This window comes from Sporobolomyces koalae (genome assembly GCF_050403365.1).
Source record: "Sporobolomyces koalae JCM15063 DNA, S_koalae_JCM15063T_v1_ctg53, whole genome shotgun sequence".
Taxonomy (NCBI): domain Eukaryota; kingdom Fungi; phylum Basidiomycota; class Microbotryomycetes; order Sporidiobolales; family Sporidiobolaceae; genus Sporobolomyces; species Sporobolomyces koalae.
The window spans coordinates 45173-59771 of NW_027481718.1; the positions used below are offsets into that span (position 1 = coordinate 45173).

The following is a 14599-nucleotide window of genomic DNA, read 5'->3' on the forward strand; positions in this document are numbered from 1 at the left end:
GAGTTTCTACCAGCGCGCAAATGTCGCAGTCTGCTCACTACTTCGTCCGGAAGCAGCGCTGGATCTGCACTTGAAGCGAATGGCGCGAAATACGTTTGTCGTCTACCGCCCGGAAGATCATATCGAATTTTTGCGCAATTCAGCACGACATAATGTCAGCAGAAGCTGCTCGCAACTATTTGCCCGCTAAAGCGGACGCGTACTTCAATTCGAGCTGGTTGGCCCAAAGATGATTTACCACATGGAGGGCCTCGAGTGCCATGTCTCAGGATCCGCATGCAAAGCACACGCGTCTGAGGCACAACCTTGACGACAGTTCCCTCGAGAGTGGCGTATCATGTAGTGTAGTGGATCGATTGTGACCGCGTTACTTCTACCGAAAAGAAAAACATGCGCAGCGTGCGCGCCGGCGCCTGCCGATCATCAATCCATATCCCGGTTCGCGTGTTCTCCGTCAGTCGATCGTCAGAACTCGCGCAGCCCCTTCACGTAGTGCCGACAAGGGGTCCTGAGCGGTACGCCGGCGATCAATCGCGCCACGGATCCCGTCGCCTCGCCTCGATCGAAAGACCATTTTCAATCAACAATCGCGAATGTCGCCCTCACCGTCAGACCCAGAGCGCCCTTCAACACCTGGCACGATCGGTAAATCGTCGAGACTGTTCGGCAAGGTGTTGAACAAGCTACGGACACCGACGGGACGCGATGCCTACGAACACAGACAACAATCAACACCACGCTCCTTCTCGCCTATCTCAGGCCGCCGCTCTTCCAGCAAAGCGTCCCTGATGACGAACGACAGTAGACCAATAGCGGATCAGAACAGTGGTGGACTTGCGACTTCACTAGGCGCTGCTGCCTCCGCCTCGTCCCTCTCTCTCGGTGCCGGCGTGGGCGAAGGCTCGTTCGATTTCGACGACGACAGCCTTGATCTGCCACAGTTCGAATCGGATCGATATGCCACTTCGGCTCCGCGGCGGACCTCGTCTCCAGATGCCCAGCATCTTCCCTCGCCGTTGTCGGTCCAGTCGTCCAGCGCTCGCGAATCTGCGCCGACGGCCGACCGATCGATCCCATCTCGACCGGGCACTTCGATGTCAACCAGAAGTCGGGCAGGGTCGATTACGCAAACGGCAACGGGCTCGGTTGGGTCTGGATGGAAGAGTGTATTGCTCGGCAGAAGCACAGGCGATGGCGGCTCGAAGACAAACGACGGTCATCGCATTGCAGAGCCAGCACTAAGCAGCATGAGCCGATCTTGGTCGAAAAGTGCGGGGCGCACAGCAAGTACCGAAAAAGCGGACAGGCTATTCAGGCCCAACGATCTAGGGCAGGAAGGGCTTGAACATAGGGAACCCTCCGGCAAGACGGATATGGCTACCGCTTCAGGATCTGAACATGGTTCTGTCGCGTCTCGAGCACCGCTCGTCCGCCGCGGCTCGACGGAACAACATGCACAATCGTCGTCGAATCATTCCGGTTCGGACTCTGGAACAACTCCCGGACATCTGCGCCCTGGACTTTCGATAACGTCGGCATCTTCCAGCAGGCTCTCATCAACTGCAACGGCTGGCACTTCTGTCAGTCGAAAAAATTGGTTGGCAAGTAGGGGGACCGGGGGCGCGGCCATGGTCACCGGCAGAGCACGTCGCGTGGTGCATCAACCGCAAGAATCGATTCAGCCGGAACCGGAGAAGCCCTCTGCGGCCTCTTATCAAACCCGTGAGTGCACAGCTGGTCGCCGACTTCCGTGTCGTGCTGGCGAAATACTAATAGTTTCTGTCGTGCGGATCGGCATACGGCATACGGCAGATGGGCAAGAGAACATACCTGCCCAAGACGAGAGCAGCCTGAGAAGTCACGCCTCCCTGTCAGCCGCCACTCACGGAGAATCTCGCACCGACTTGTCACCGTCGTCACCCGAACTCGCGGGCTCGGCGGAACGTGGGTCAGGACCAGGCACGCTCAATCCATCATCGTACCTACGCAGACAAGGACTGGAGCCTGTTGCGTCGGCAATTTCGAGTCTATCTACGTCGGCGACCGGCAAGAGGGAACCGCTAGCGACAAACGCAGCTGCTTCTGCTACGTTCTCGCAGATGCGGGCAACTCAGATCCCCAACGACAGCACCGCCTTCCGCAACAGATTTCTGCGAGGCGCAGCTCCCGCCTCTGTCCCGACATACGCTTCCTCGCAGACCAGCTCGCCAGATCTGCCATCCGTCGATTCAACCTCGTCTGGAATTTCTCCTGCACTTCGTCCGCTTTCGCTCGCTTCGTCCGTGCCCTCAGACGAGCATGCTCCCCGAGATTCCTACGTTCAAGAGCGCCCTGTTCCGCTGCCCGGTCCAATCAAGCTCTTCCCGATGGGATCGGGCCTAGCACGCAAGAACTCCGTGTCCTTGCTAAGTCACCTCGACGCGGGCAACGCTGTGCAACAGTCTGTGGCCGATTCGCGACGGGTGGACACGAGCTCCCGCGCGGCACAGCAATTAGCCAAAGCTCGAGCGTCCATCGAAGAGAGTCGGGGGCGAGACGCTGAGGAAATCGTGCCGTACGCCGCACGTCAGGGTACGACAAGCCACAGTGGCGACTCGGAGCATTACGAACGACAAGACTCCCAGGATACTGTGACGGCCAGCAGCTCAACACTTGTCGGTTCCGTCAATTCGAGCCTCAAGCGACGAAACAGCACAACTTCGCTCGCAGGCAACTCGTCCTCTTCGCAAGCGTTTCAGAAATCCATGGAACGACCCGGATCGAGCATGGACACTCATCAAACAGATTCCAGACGATCTTTCTCGACAACATCGCATCACTCTGATTTGGATCACCATGGTCATGCTCCCCAAGCGTCGAGTTATCGATCACAAGATCCTTCTCCGCCTACTACCTCGTCGCACCCTCTCCAACCCTATCACGATGAGAACGCTTATTCCGCGCGGGCCAGTTCTGTCTCCTCCGCGCATCCGCCTGCCCGACTCCCTCCACAAGTGGCTTCGCAACCTGGACAAGCGCAGCATGCTCTCCCAGAATTTCCTCAATCATTCTCCCATGCTCCTTCGAATCTCGTCAATGGTCGGCAAGTGCTCTCAGAGGTCAACAGAGGCTATCCTTCCGCGCATGGTGCTAGCGGCCCTCCGTCCGTGGTTCAACAGCTGCAGAGGGGCGCGGGACATAAAGCTCAAGACTCTCAGGTGCCTTTGCGTGACCGCTCTCCTGGGCTCGCCGAGGCTACTCCGAGCTATACTGTGCAGCAACATCACTATCAAAGCCAGAGCGCATTCCAGCATCAGCAGCAGCAGCAGCAGCAGCAGCAGCAGCAGCAGCAGCAGGCCCACCTGATGTACCCATCCCAAGTTCCGATGAGCGAGCAGGTGCATGCAGAGCCAATCAAGCGCTTACCGAAGCATATAGCGGTCTGTTCCCGCTCTCATAGCATCCTCGAAAGCGCAAACTGCTGACAATGTCCCGGTACTTCTCCAGGTGAACGGCAAAGCCTATCACCGAGCTGGCATCCTAGGACGAGGAGGATCTTCCAAAGTGTATCGCGTGATCGCCGCGCACAACAACGAGATCTGTGCGCTCAAAAAGGTCGACACCCGCAACGATGCCGAGTCTCGCGCAAGCTTTATCAACGAAATCACTCTCTTGAAGAAGCTCTCCGGAAAACCTGAGATCATCCAGCTGATCGACGCCGAGGTGCAGAGTCGATATGTGTATATGGTGCGCTTCTTCCCCCTTCCTTCCCCTCAGATACAAGCTCCATTTCTAATTCTCCCCTTTGCGCTTTCCTGTCGGTAGGTAATGGAAGCGGGAGATACGGATCTCAACAGTCTCCTTGCAGGGTACTCCGGGCTTGAACTGAGTCTGAATCGAGTCCGATATATTTGGGAACAGGTGAGCTTCCCTAGCATCGGAAGCAGGGCTATCGTTGCTGACTTTGGATGACACCGTTCTGGGATGCCCTTCGTAGATGCTGCGCGCTGTGCAGGTCATCCATGAAGAATCGATTGTGCATTCCGATTTGAAGCCGGCGAATTTTGTGCTGGTCAAGGGCCGAGTCAAGTTGATCGACTTCGGAATCTCCAAGGCGATCGCAGCGGACACGACCAACATTGGCCGAGAACAGCAAATTGGCACTGCCAATTATATGCCTCCCGAAGCGCTATTGGATACCGGGCTTGGAGACGACGGAAAACGCCTGATGAAGGTATGACAACATGACAGAAAGCTTTCGTGCTGCCTGAACGTCGACTGACCAAGCACTCCGAGGGGATCAACAGCTCGGTCGACCTGCAGACGTGTGGGAGCTTGGCTGTATCCTATACCAGCTGGTATACGGTCAACAACCTTTCGCTCACATCCGAGACCTGTCTTCCAAGATGCTCATGATTCAGAACCCGCTGCACCGTATCAACTATCCGGCATTCTCGATACCGAAAGGACCAAGAGGCGAGGAGCTCTCTCACCTTCAAACGAAGGTGGGGCCCGATCTGCTACAGACGATGCAAAGTTGCCTCCGTTACAACCCAAAGGATCGAGCCACTATACCCGAGCTGCTCTTGCAGCCATTCTTGCGGAGATCAGGCGATGAGGCCCCTCGTACGTTGTCCCACTGCGCCTACTGGATCATTTTCAACAGAATGTGATGTGCTCATTCCTTTTCTCTGTTCGTGTAATGCAGCAGCTCCTACGCTACCTGAGGGATCCACGACAGTGAACGAGTCTGAAATGTCGATCTTGACTCAGCGGATTGCGTTCATGCTCGGAGGCCAATCTGCGATGGACCGATTGCTCAGGAACCCGTCCGAGAATGCCGACTTGGCCAGAGTTTGTTCTCTCCGCACTATCAAGTATCTGAGCAAACGGTAGCTGACTACCTCCTTGTCATGTAGAAACTGATGAGCGAATTGCGAGCTTTGAAAACCGGTTGACGACCAAAAGCTTCCTCATACTATCGCTCCTCGTATACCCCACCTCTGATCGTGTGAACAAGCACGATCATATTCCCTATTTAACCTTATCCCTATTGTTTTCAGTTCGGTTGTAGCTGTTCTTTCGTCTTTCTCTGCTCCTGTTGGTTTCTTGTCATTCTAGATCGTAGCTCTGTCGTCAGAGGCTCTGGAAATATTACGTGCTCTGAGCTTCGTCTCTCCTCGATCGAGTCGAGGTATATTGAAATTACAACTCTGGTGCAGACGCTGCCGGACTGCTCGAGGACCAACCAGCCTGCAACATGACAGCTCGTTGACGCAACGATATTTTCCGTCAGACACCGAGACTACGCCCGATCCCCATCCAAGATTTGACGACCCATCTACCGAAATCGTTCACGTTCTGCACAGAATCCGCCACTGTGCCTGTCTCGCGGAACAGCTTCTCTGCGAACTGTACTGAAGCCTGGACGCGATTGCCTCCAACCGAATCAACTGGTGACGAGTCCGAGATAGCGGAGGATGGCGGTGAGAGGAGGTGTAGCTCTGCTAAAGTGTAGATCAGGGCGAGTCGAGCTCGTAGCGAGTACCACGCGGTCTAACGACGATCTCGTGGTGAGTTAACTCGATGCCGTACGCGGATACCATTGAAGAAGATCCTACGCACCCCTTGGGACTGCGAGCCGCTGGCTCTGGCCAGATCTTGCGCGATGCTAGATACGTGAGCAAGATGTGGTATCGGAGATGGAAAGGGCAGGATCGAGGTTGGAGTCGTGAGCGGCGTTGACGTAGGTGCCGAGAGCAGAGCGAGTGCCTGTGCTCGACAACGCAACGAATTGCGCGTCTCAGCTCGAGAACGCTGTCAGACGCGAGATAGATACTGCCTCACCTCTGGTAGCTTGTTCAGTATTGTTTCGTTGTACTCGAGCCTCGCTCGGATGCCGCGCCTGAGAGCAAGCTCGCCCTCGAGCCCGCTTTCGCGCACACTCGTGACCATCTCGCGCCGGCCCTGGTCGAGCCACGCCTTGAATAGTGCTCTCGCTGGACCCGTCTTGTCTCTTGCTGCCAGCTCCGAACCGTGTACTGTGCCTTGACCGCGAGCGAGCGCGATCAGCTCTGGCCGCGAAAGCGAGCGTTTGCCGCCGTTGCCGATGGCGAGACCCTTGACCGAGAAATCTCCAGGCGAGGCGATCACTCGAGGCGGCGACGGGTAGAGAGCGTCAATCGAGCGTGCGGTGAGATGCGAGGTCGAGGGAAGCGACTTGGCGGCGACTAGGAGAGTGTGCGAGGTGAAGCCATGCGCCGGCACGAGCGGCAGAGCTGCACGTGCGAGTTGAGCCGCTACGTGCGCCGAGGTTGCTGACATGGTCCCGGACTCGATAGATCTAGATGGAGCGTACCGAAACGCGTTCGAATCATGCGCTCCGATTTCGAAATTCGCTTCGACAGGCGCGATCGCCTGCCACGGCTGATCGGACTACTCCGCCCGCTTCTCTCGACCTCAATGGAAGACGATCAGAGTCAGATGCCAGCAGGTGAACGCCGTCGGACGAGGGTCGCAGTGATCGGCTCCGGGTCAGTACGAATCTGCCCCTGTTGTTTTCTGAGATGGTTAGCTGACGCGCAAACCTGAATCGTCGAGATCGCCTACAGCCTGGCCGGCCTCACTGCTGCGCATCTGCTCTCGGTGGTACCTCCACAGGGCGCTCTCAGCGTGCATGTCTTCGACAAGGTGAGTTCTCGAGCTAGTCCTCGCTCGCCTTCGCAGATCGTGCTTGACCCTGACCCATGCTCCTGCTCATGCCTGACAGGGTGACGAGCTCGGTATGGACAGTGCAAGTATCTCGATCAAAGATGAGACGGGATCTTACAGAGTTGATGTCCCGATGCGCTCAATCAATTCGGGTCAGTCAAGCAGCACTGACCCCATGAAACTCAGCCCACGCCAGCACTACTGACCGCGCGAGGACAATTCCATCGAGCAGGATCCCATCGAAGAGTCAAGCGGTTGTACGAATACCTCAAGGTCCCTCTCGTCAAGAGCGACTTCTCCTATTCTTTCTCGCGCATTCGCCCTTCATCAGTGCTTCCCCAAAATCCGCGATCGCCCACCCAGTCGATATCATCAGTAGACCATTCGAGATCATCCACGCCACTGCCACCTTACAGCGACAAGGATCATGGCGCAATCAATCAAGACTTGCGACGCCGCAGGCACCGAGCGCCGTCGGAGTCGCCGCCACGAGCTTACCATTCGACCACAACTCTTCTGTATGAGGGTTCATCCGGACTGAGATGGCCACCAGCGGCCATTCCTTCCTCACTCGCGATTGCCACCGGATCCCTTCCTGCACTGCTCAGCTCGACCTGGGCACGATCCAGATACATCATCCATCTCCTCCTCTTCGCCATCTCGTATCTTCAACTCCTCGTGCTCTCTTGCCTCTACGTCGCAAGCGGTCTCACGCGTCAACGTCGTTCCCTCAGGGTGCCTTTCGGGCACGTGCGGAACGTCGCGAGCGAGCCTCTCGAAAATTGGTGCCAGCGTCATCGAATAAGTCGGATCATGCAGGAGGAAGTTTTGATTCCCCTGATGGCTGCTGTGGCAACGGTAGGGGTTGATGAGGCAAGGCGTATGCCAATCGGAGAGGTTCTCGGTAAATCCTCGACTTTGTCCCCCGTTAGCGCTGCGCAGTTGAGCTGACTGAGCCTACTTGTCAGAGTACATCGCCTCTACCTTCTCTTCTGCTCATTACACAACGGCGCCTACCTTTGGAGTCCGAGGTATCGTTCGACGCTTGATCGCCCCCGTACCGGTTGGCAACATACATGTCTCGGCTCAAATCCATCGGATCACGCACAACATTGATCCCGCTCGTGCACCATACACCATACACTACCGAATCGGCAGCAATCGTGGCAATACAGAGGCTACAGTTGAACTCGACGTCGACTATATCGTCATGGCGACGCAAGCAAATCAAGCTGCAACGCTGCTCGATAGCCTTGCCGAATCGAGTCCGACATCTTCGCCGCTCCACATGACGCTGGACGCTTTGCGCACCTTCACGTACCTCCAGGCTCTTGTCGTCAACCACACGGACGAGTCATTCCTGCCCCGTGACCAGTCAGATCGACGCGACCTCAACCTGGCGGCGTTTGGGAGAAACTGTGCCAAAGCAGTATCGGATGGACCGCAAACGTGGAAGACGCACTTGCCAGCGGGCTCAGTCGAAACGACCCACATTGTTGTTCCACAGCCTCCCACGCTCGCTCCGGAGCCTTCCTGCCCCCGCCTGATCCTTCAAACCACGAACCCACTCCGACCTGTCGATCCGACAAAGGTGTTGTCGTCGAGTTGGTTCTCGCGGGCGTTCGTGACGGCTCAATCAAAAGACGTGCTGCCTGCGTTTCTGCTGGACAAGCGAGCCGGAGCAACATTCGGACGCGGAACACTCCAAGGCTTGTTGCTAGGCGCTCCGGACGTTCACAAACAGCGGTCGGGTGGTATCTTCTTCTGCGGAAGCTGGTGCGCCCCTGGCATCCCGCTGTTGGAGGGATGCGTCTCGAGCGCAGAGCTGGTGGTGCAGGAGCTGTTATCGCGAGAAAGGATCAGGGTAGCGAAGTGGCCATTCTGAAAAACCATCCAGCTATTGCGCCTCTATCGTTCTCCTGCGGGCGCATAGACCGAGCCGCAGCCACTGAGAGCAGTCTTGAGATCGTGTTCCACCATCAAACAGCAAGTAATCTATAACAACAGTGACAAGCGAGTTTCTGCTTTTCCCCTTTCGACTCAAACCACTTTGATCCGCCTCACACCGCTACCTTGTTGTTCTTCTGCGATCTCCTGACAATATCGATGGTTCTCCTTAGCTGTTGCAACTTTTCCGCTTCCTTCATACGAGTTCCGTCGAAACCTGCCCTGGCAAGCTTGATCAAGAACGCGGCATCTGCTTGTGCTGTCAAAGGAAGAGACTCGTTCGCGCGCTGTTGCGTCTCGCGGGCTTTCGAAGTCACTTCGAATTGATGCGAGATGGCTATGGCACGCTCGACGATCGTCCTTTGAATAGACCGGGCGTTAGTATCCGACAAGGTTGCTGCTGGGCTGGATATCTGAAAGGCCAGGCTCACTGAGATAGACCGGCCATCGAAGCGACGTGGGGACCGTAGGATCTGGGAGCGGCACCGTTTATCTGCATAGACATTGCCGGAGACGGTTGAATCACTGCAAGCGTTAGAGCAAGGACATGGCTGGTGTGCACTGACGAGCTTGTACAGGAATACGACCTCCCTCGTTTCGTCGTCGACGTGTGTCTGCATGTTGCAACAGCGAATCCTTTTTGCCCGGTCGGGGCGAGTCAGTATTGGGGACTCAGAGGATCGGACGAGATGAGCACTCACTCCGGATGATACTGTTTTGCGGCCCAGCCCAGGAATGAGTCAGTCTCTGTCTTTGCCTTCATACGTCTTGCACAGATTGTTTCGGGACCATGAGTGGGCCCAGTCACTCACAGCAAAATCCTCCGTAAGGGAGGTAAAATGTGTCGCAAAGAATCCGATGCATCCTACGTGGGTCGCGAGCCGGTGGAGGACAGAGTACGCGATAGCCATCCCGTCATACGTCGAAGTCCCGCGACCAAGCTCGTCGAGGATTACGAGCGAGCGCGGAGTCGCCTGAAGCTCGTCGCATCCGGCTGTCAGTACACCTGATTCTTCCGGCTGTGAAGCAGATAAAGGCCTACCTTGGTGAGGATCTTGTTGCAATCGTCCATCTCGACCTTGAAGGTGGACGCATTGGCAAAGATGAAATCGTTGGCGCCCATGCGGGAGTAGATGGCATCAACTGGCGCGATTCGAGCTTTCACCGCAGGCACAAAGCAACCCACTGGCCGAGACAGTAACTAAGGTCAGCTCAGACGCCTTGACATATGTCGAAAGCTCATGCTTGCGAGCTCGAAACCTACGTTGCGCCATGATCACAGCTGTGCAGGTCATTCGCAACATTGTCGATTTTCCGGCCATCTGGATCAAGGTACTCTCAGCTCAGAACACGCTTTCCAGTCGCCTTTCCGACATGAGCAAGCAGAGACTCACGTTTGGCCCCGTCAAGAGCATGATATTCTGGGCACCTCCTCCGATGGCCACATCGTTCGAAATGAAGTCCGTCGAGGCACTGCTGGAAAGGGTTGTCAGCGAAGCTCAGACACCAATCGTCGACTGGGTGAATTTTAAAGCTAGGCCTTACTTGAGTACACACGGGTGCCGCAGGTCCTCGAATTCAAGGGTGGCTTGATCGCTTCTCACAATCTCGGGCCGGACGCATGGCTCGCCGAGCGCAGCAGAGCTTTTTGACAAGCTCACGAGGCAGTCGAGCTGAGCGACAATACGGACAATGGACATCCAGGTTGTGTAGTGGTCGTCGAATTTGCCATACAGCTGAAAAGGTCCGAAGAACTGGGTCAGCGTGCCTAGCATCTCGAGCAGGATACGAGCCATGACAACTTGCCTTGAATTGGAAATCGTTCACAATCATGCCTTTACGTTCCCGAGCTTCCTTCAGCGAAGCCACCAGACGGGAGACTTCGGGCGAGTAGTAGCGGTTGACCTTTTGAGTGCTTGTCATCTTTGTCCAATTGTTCGGCACTTTGTGCTTGTTCGGAACTTCAATCTGCCGAGCCAAAGGCGGACCTCTTCAGAAAGCAGGACCAGGTGAGCTGTCAAAGAGCACACACCTGAAAAATATCCTTCGTTCCGATGTCCTTGAATTGAATCGAGGTGTCTTTGAACATTTTCTGGGCAGCTCGGAGCTCGTCGTCAAGGCTTTCTTCGAGAGCTTGAACTTGAAGACGGATACGCTGCGATGTTAGGTACCGGTGAATCTGCGTCAATCATGTTTCTGGCTGCTCTGGCTATCTGAGCTCACCTCGTATTCTTCATCTTTGCCGTCTACCGGGAGCAATTCTGAGATAGATGCATCGTGGTTCAGCGAAAGGACGATCATAGACGAGTTTCTCCGACTCTTCTTACCTTCGCCATGGTAGAGCGCCTGCAGATCATCGAGCAGGATGCTCGCGTCCGGGCAACTCTTGATGAGCTGAGGGACACCGTTTGACTTGAAGGGATCACATAGATCTGCGAGTAGTTTCATGCCGTCTGCAATCTTGTCGAACGCCTGGAAACAGCAGCGGTATCAGGTTAGTAATGTTAACATGTAGAGAGAAGGACTTGCTTACCGTGACAACTTCGATGCTGGGCCATGATAGCAGAGAGTGCTGAGTTAGCGTGGAACGCCTGCGGAGCCAGAACTGGGCCAGACATTCGACCCACAAATCGCTCTTTTTACAAGTCTTTGCGTGGATCCGACTGAGCTTGCGTTCGAGATCGGGCAACTTCCTAGCCATATTATCGAAAGAGGCAGCGAAATTGGAGTTCGAGAGAAGGTCTTCGACAGCGTCGAGACTGGAGCCGAGAGGCAGAACTGTCAGAGTGTCTCCAGACAGCTAGGAGAGCCGCACTCACCGGTCATTGATTCCGTCAACGTCGCGTAACGGCGCGCAAAGCCAAATCTTGAAGAGGCGTTTCCCGAATGGAGTCACGCAACGACTGAGCAACTCGAATAGGGTTCCTTCGATACCCCCTTGCGAGTTTTGCAGAACTTCGATGTGAGCCAGCGTCTGGCCGTCTAGCACGAGAGCTTCTCCCCGCGACAACGGGTCGTAGATGTTGAAGTTGTTCGCCGTCACGAGCTCCGAGTCGAGATTGAGCTGACGCAAGTACCTGCATCGTCGGGCGCGTCAGACAGTTGCAATACGCGCACGGGCAAGATTTCGACACGTACCAGATCATGCCCCCAAGAGCGCTCATCGCTAACGGTTTATCGTACATCTTGCGGATACTTTCAGGTACGAGTTGATCTTCGCTCAGGCTCTCGGGCCCGGACGAGTCACTTGCACCTTCTTTCGCGGAACGGAAAAGATTGATGACCTCGGCCTTGCCATCTGCATCGCGAAGGTACTCTTTTCCTTCCTTCAGAGCGGTCCATTGACAATCGATGCCCAGGCAGTTTCGCAACAGTCGGAGTGAAGGCACGGACAAGTTGCCCTTTTGGTGAATGAGTTCTTTCGGCTTAAGCTGGCGGACCAGAGTTTCGAGTTGGGTTCGCGAGATGTCGTCGTCAAAGTAGGAGAGCGAGAATTCTGCAGTTGAAGCGTCAAGCACGCAGATGCCGAACGAGGGTAGATTCGAAGTCGAGGACAGCATCTCCTGTACGTGGGTGGTTTATCCGATGAATGCTGTGACTTCGGGTACTCACGCTCGGATGCGGGCACTCACTTTTACAGCGACACAGTGATTCGACATGTCGTCCGTGAGCATTGTCCCATCGACGATCGTTCCAGTCGTAAGCACGCTCTTCAGCTCTCGGCGCACGATTTCCTTGCCTCCTCCCTTGGCCTTGCCCTTTCCTCCAGCGGCCTTAGCGTCCTTGTTGCGGATCTCCGCGCCAAGTGCTGTTTCGGACTGATCGACGCGACCGACTTTGTAGCCCTGTGCCAGAAACTGATGTACTCGAGTGGCGAGGCTCGTATAATCAGCGCCCTGAGGCTGTTTTGTAGTTGTCAAACGGCCCGAGAACGCACCTTGGCTGCCCAGAAGTCGAAACTCGATTCGGGAACTCCCACCATGGCCATCTTGACGCGATCGGTGAGTTTGAGATCGAAAACGCTGTGTCCGATGCGCTGAAGACGCATGCCAGACCGCGACTTAGATTAGTGCCAGTTCTCTTGGCTCTGAGCAGGAGGATTAGAATGCCTTACCGCGTCATCTTCGTACTGTTCATGCACGCGAAGCAGTTAGGAGCATTGGTCGCATCTGGAACGGAAACTGTAGGAAGACGAATCGTACAAGCTCGAAAAATTTCCCCTTTTGGAAGAAGAGTACCGTGTCGAAGTGGTTTTTCTTGATCTCCCAGAATTGCTTCTCGAACGGCGTGAAGGAAGCCCAGGCAGACTTCGGGATTTGGAGCGTCCGAGGGTCGGCTCCAGGTTCGGAATGAGGGATACCGTCGGCCTGGAAGCAGATCGAAGCAGGATTACAGGAGGTATGTCAGCGTACCCGAGCGTGATTGCTGTGGAGTAGGATCTGCACGCACGTCTTTCGGTTCGGCCAGGAAGCCGTAAGATGTTTCGTTTGCCTTCTTCTGCTGCTTCTCCTTCTGAGCCCCGAGCGCGCGTCAGCGAGCCCTCTGGTGCTTCAGCGCTTCACCACTCACCTCTTTTGCTGCCTCCGCAGCCGTCTTGATCGAACCAATCCCTCCGCTGCCAGATGCGGAAGCTTTTAGCACTGGTCTGGCCGCGGTCGGGTTGGCATGCGCCGCCCGTGCTGAAGCTTGGGCTTTGTTGGAGTTATTGCGTGCCGAGGATTTGCCCTTACTCGGAGCAGGATCGGAGGATGGAGACGATACGGTCGCGTCTGATACGGACGCTAGAGCGTCGTCGAGATCATCATCGAAGTAGTCCTCGCCTGTTCTCGTACGGCCCTGGTCAGCATGGCTCGTCTTCCCTGCGCAGCCGACCTCTACTGCGCCGGGTCTCTCAAGCGTGAACTCACTGTCAGTATCGGATGGATCATCGTGCTTGTCATCGAAAGAGAAGTCTGCGTCGTCTTGACTCTGTTGCTTCTTCTTGCCGCTCGACCGCGCGTTTCCCTTGACACGCTGGTCGCGCTTCTGGCTTTTGGACGTGATGGTGGCATCTATAGTCGGAAGCTCGTGTCAATGTCGAGCAAATCCGCTTCAAAATTGGCTTGGAGAGAGCAGGCTTGCCCTTATCCACCTTCGCGTCCTCCTCCTCCTCAGAATCAATGACGATCGATCTCGATTGCCTCGCCGCAAGAGAGGGCCTCTTGCGAGGCTTGACTGCGTGTCGGATGTCGTCGTCGTCGTCTTCATCAGCGTCGGATGTCGCGCAGATTGCTCCTGCTGCGGATCGCTTTCGAGGCACCTGTACACGTAAGCAAGTTCGGCGTTTCCAGTCAGACTGCCAAATCGCTTGGTACTTCAGAGGAAACCTGGATGCGAACTCGCCTGTCCTGTCGTTTCGGTTTCGGAGCGCACTTGTTCCTGGGGTACCTCGCTTGACCCTTCCTTCACGTCCGATGAGCGCGCAGACACGCTGGACTTTGCTGCAGACACTGCAGCAGTCACGGCTGACGCAGGTTTTCTTGCATCGGGCGTTCGCTCTGCTGGTGATGTCGCGGGGGAAGCAGCGGCTCCGGATCTAGGCTTCCCGAAGAAGGACAACAGAGTCGATTGCGTGTTTGTTTGTGTGAGCTTGCTCTTGTTGGACATCTTGTCCAGTGTGTGCGATTTGAAGGATGGTGGCGCGTTGAGATGAGGAAACTGATGACCAGGCGCGTCTCGCAAATCCCGGCGCTGGCGCCGCGGCGCGACTCGCAAATGAGACAATTATCGGCGACCGCGGCCAATGAACACGCGAACCCCGTTGATCGCTAGACTTCGCCAGTGGATGCTGTGAGCTCTTGCGCGCAGGCGAAACCCTTCTAGCGAGCTGATGCAACCGATAACTCCGACCAAACCGCTAACTCCGCGGGTTGTGCATCGTGCCCTTGGAATCGCCGCTTTCCGAGGCGTGAGGGCGCAGTTT

At 55.8% G+C, this 14599-nt stretch overlaps 4 protein-coding genes across 4 annotated transcripts; 2 read left to right on the top strand and 2 right to left on the bottom strand.

Moving 5' to 3' along the window:
• Positions 1–593: 593 nt before the first annotated feature.
• JCM15063_005221 (uncharacterized protein) lies at positions 594–4937 on the top strand (the record flags this gene model as incomplete). Its single annotated transcript, XM_076681068.1, has 7 exons — positions 594–3419; positions 3487–3726; positions 3805–3900; positions 3977–4213; positions 4287–4605; positions 4688–4833; positions 4899–4937. 7 exons carry the CDS (start codon positions 594–596, stop codon positions 4935–4937), a joined length of 3903 nt encoding a protein of 1300 aa, XP_076531816.1.
• Positions 4938–5271: 334 nt separating this feature from the next.
• On the bottom strand, positions 5272–6303 carry JCM15063_005222 (uncharacterized protein; the record flags this gene model as incomplete). The annotated part of the gene is made up of 3 exons (XM_076681069.1): positions 5272–5535; positions 5605–5751; positions 5827–6303. 3 exons carry the CDS (start codon positions 6301–6303, stop codon positions 5272–5274), a joined length of 888 nt encoding a protein of 295 aa, XP_076531817.1.
• A 138-nt stretch (positions 6304–6441) lies between these two features.
• Positions 6442–8575, top strand: JCM15063_005223 (uncharacterized protein; the record flags this gene model as incomplete). Its single annotated transcript, XM_076681070.1, has 5 exons — positions 6442–6512; positions 6591–6669; positions 6749–6842; positions 6923–7594; positions 7659–8575. 5 exons carry the CDS (start codon positions 6442–6444, stop codon positions 8573–8575), a joined length of 1833 nt encoding a protein of 610 aa, XP_076531818.1.
• Positions 8576–8750: 175 nt separating this feature from the next.
• JCM15063_005224 (uncharacterized protein) lies at positions 8751–14283 on the bottom strand (the record flags this gene model as incomplete). Its single annotated transcript, XM_076681071.1, has 25 exons — positions 8751–8997; positions 9069–9130; positions 9204–9273; positions 9339–9349; positions 9450–9611; positions 9680–9822; positions 9902–9959; positions 10032–10113; positions 10183–10373; positions 10444–10605; positions 10670–10792; positions 10861–10898; positions 10965–11109; positions 11171–11396; positions 11457–11714; positions 11776–12200; positions 12270–12494; positions 12575–12673; positions 12752–12766; positions 12840–13004; positions 13087–13149; positions 13207–13457; positions 13545–13662; positions 13769–13936; positions 14050–14283. 25 exons carry the CDS (start codon positions 14281–14283, stop codon positions 8751–8753), a joined length of 3741 nt encoding a protein of 1246 aa, XP_076531819.1.
• Positions 14284–14599: the final 316 nt, after the last annotated feature.